The following is a 2,497-nucleotide window of genomic DNA, read 5'->3' as shown; positions in this document are numbered from 1 at the left end:
GGGGAGGAAGGCCAGGATATTTCTAAGGAGGAAATACAGAAACAGAGTGAAGTGGATAAAGAGAAGGCAGGAGTCCTCTCTAAGCCATCTGCCATGGACTCGCTAGAGTGTAACCTCACCCTAAAAGCTACAGAGTGCCTGAGATGAGCCACAGACTCACTGTATCGCAGACATACTGAGGCTAAAACCCCTTTAGACCCACAGAGATCGCAAGATGAAGCATCAGGGCCACTTGGAGACTGAAAAACAGACTTCGAGTCTGCCAGGAGTGGTTTTCTGTGTGGTTATGTGTTTATATCTATCGGAATCTGCTGGCCACACATCCCACTCCTCTCTACCCTTAACCAGAGCTGATCTAGGGAAGCCCACTCATGCGTCAGAGGTGGTGAGCTCAGGCCTCAGGCACTCATCCCTTCCCCCACCTCCGTCCACATGGGCCCCTAAGACTGTCTATAGCCCAGAAGTAAAAGGGTGAGTGGAAGGGGGTGCCCATGAAGGATAGCCAGAGAAGGCAGAAGGAAACCAGTGCCTTCCAAACCGCTGTGTCCTCAAGCCCACTCTCAGAGCACTCAGAGCCTGTGGGAAGAGATGGACCTTGAGATCCAGCCTTAAGGAAGAACAAAATACAGCATTTACACAGAAAATGGTGGAACCTAGAGATCATCATGCTGAGTGAATTAAGCCAGGCTCGGAAAGACAATTATCATGTCTTCTCTCACATGTAGGGTCCAGATTTATTTAAAAGATACAAAAGTAGAAGGTGAACTATTTGGGGGAGGGAAAAGAGCCATGGGAGTAGGAAGGGGGACCAGGGAAGATGGCTCTGGAGAATGTGTGAGCAAAGCATATTGTATGCATTATGTAAATGTCTATGAAGTGATTACTTTGCACAATTAATAAAAAGAAATATAAAGAAAGAAAGAGAGAGGAGGGAGGGAGGGAAGGAAAAGGGGAGGGAGGGAGGGAAGAAGGGAGGGTAGGAGAGGGAGAGAGAGAGGGAGAGAGAAAGAGAGAGAGACAGAGAGAGAGAGAGAGAGAGAGAGAGAGAGAGAGAGAGAGAGAGAAAGGGGGTTGAGAGGACCTTTCCAAACCCACCCCACTCCCAGCCTGATCACTGCAAGTGCCTCTGTAGAAGAAGATCCTCCCAGAACAGAATCACCCATCTGGAGGGAGCAAGAGTATGATTAAACAAAGTGATGGAAAGGGGCTTTTCACAGATGGGGAAACAGAGGCAGAGTAAGGGAAAGAGCACTTGGGTTCCCATGGGTGTGAGGACAAGTGCCAAAAGTCCTGTGTCCCACAGATCCTGATGCTACTGTGATGGAGGGTCCCCAGGGCACCCCAGAGCCTCACCAGGTGTTGCAGCCGATCTTCACCGTATCTCCCGGGGAGTATTCCTTACCCTGGTGGAAGCAGGGGCACCGCTCCAAGGCCACACACCTGTTTTCATGCCGGACCTAAAGGAAAAGAATGCAAGTGTGTCAAGGACCACAGGGGCCGATATCAATCCCCGATGAGAAAGTGTCCTGGTGCTCAAGCCTGCCAGGAGCCAGCATGAAGAGACATTGAGCCAGGGGCAACCTCAGCAACAATGTAGCCAGGGCAGGAGTCAACAGCAGGCTGGGGGGTGGCAGACATGGGCATCTTCTACATTGTGTCTCCCTGTCAACCAAAGATGCAGGTTCTGTGTCCTGCTGGGTGCCATAACCTGAGACACGTTTGCAAACACTTCAGAAACCCATGTCAGAAGCCCTGAGAGTACTTATACCAGACTCAGCCATGTCACACAAAGGGTGTCTCCAGAGGGCATGGGAGTTATGGATGGAGACTAAAGGACAATTATTTACCAATGAACTGGGAAAAGAAAGACTCAAGTGTTCAGAGGCAGGCAAATGATGCCCTTCTGAAGGATTCCCCAGGAGCTGGTTTGCTGTGGAGTGCCAAAGGACCTTTCAGAGGACTCTTTAATGAGGTGAGCAATGCCTATCTAAGCTGTTAGTTTTTTAAAAATGAGGAAGCAAACTGTACATACATGTGGACCAAATGTCATGTGTATGGAATATAGACTTTTTGTTGTTGTTGTTAGCCAGGTAGTGAGCCGGGATAAAGGATGCTGTGCTTACTTTTCTTTCTAGTTTTAATTTTTTCCCAAATGTACTTTGACAAGTAGGTGTTATAGCCATAATTTAAGAAAATGGATATTGGGTTTGACAAGAATTAATGATCATTTAGTGCCCTGGACTCCTCCACGGACTACAGACTGGCCAAAGGAGACATAACAAATCCAAGCTAAAAGCATGTCCACCGAACAATAATATGAACTAACTAGTACCCTCAGAGCTCCCAGGGATTCAACCACCAACCAAGGAGTACACATGGTGGGACTGATTGTTCTGGCAGCACATGTATAGTAGAGGATGGCAAAGTCGATGGGAGGAGAGGCCCTTGGCCCTGTGAAGGTTCTGTGCCCCAGTGTAGGGGAATGCCAGGGCCAATA

At 48.7% G+C, this 2,497-nt stretch overlaps 1 protein-coding gene across 2 annotated transcripts in view; it reads right to left on the bottom strand.

The window, feature by feature from the left end:
- Window positions 1–2,497, bottom strand: part of Vwf (von Willebrand factor) — a 158,829-nt gene that overhangs the window by 60,190 nt on the left and 96,142 nt on the right. For both annotated transcript variants that reach the window (XM_031383471.1, XM_031383472.1), the window contains one exon: window positions 1,354–1,457. In XM_031383471.1, the coding sequence (XP_031239331.1) occupies window positions 1,354–1,457 (104 nt within the window). The remainder of the gene's footprint in view (window positions 1–1,353; window positions 1,458–2,497) is intronic.

Source organism: Mastomys coucha, unplaced genomic scaffold, assembly GCF_008632895.1.
Source record: "Mastomys coucha isolate ucsf_1 unplaced genomic scaffold, UCSF_Mcou_1 pScaffold20, whole genome shotgun sequence".
NCBI lineage: Eukaryota > Metazoa > Chordata > Mammalia > Rodentia > Muridae > Mastomys > Mastomys coucha.
The sequence above is the reverse complement of the archived record's forward strand: the minus strand, read 5'-3'. Positions and strand labels throughout refer to the sequence as shown.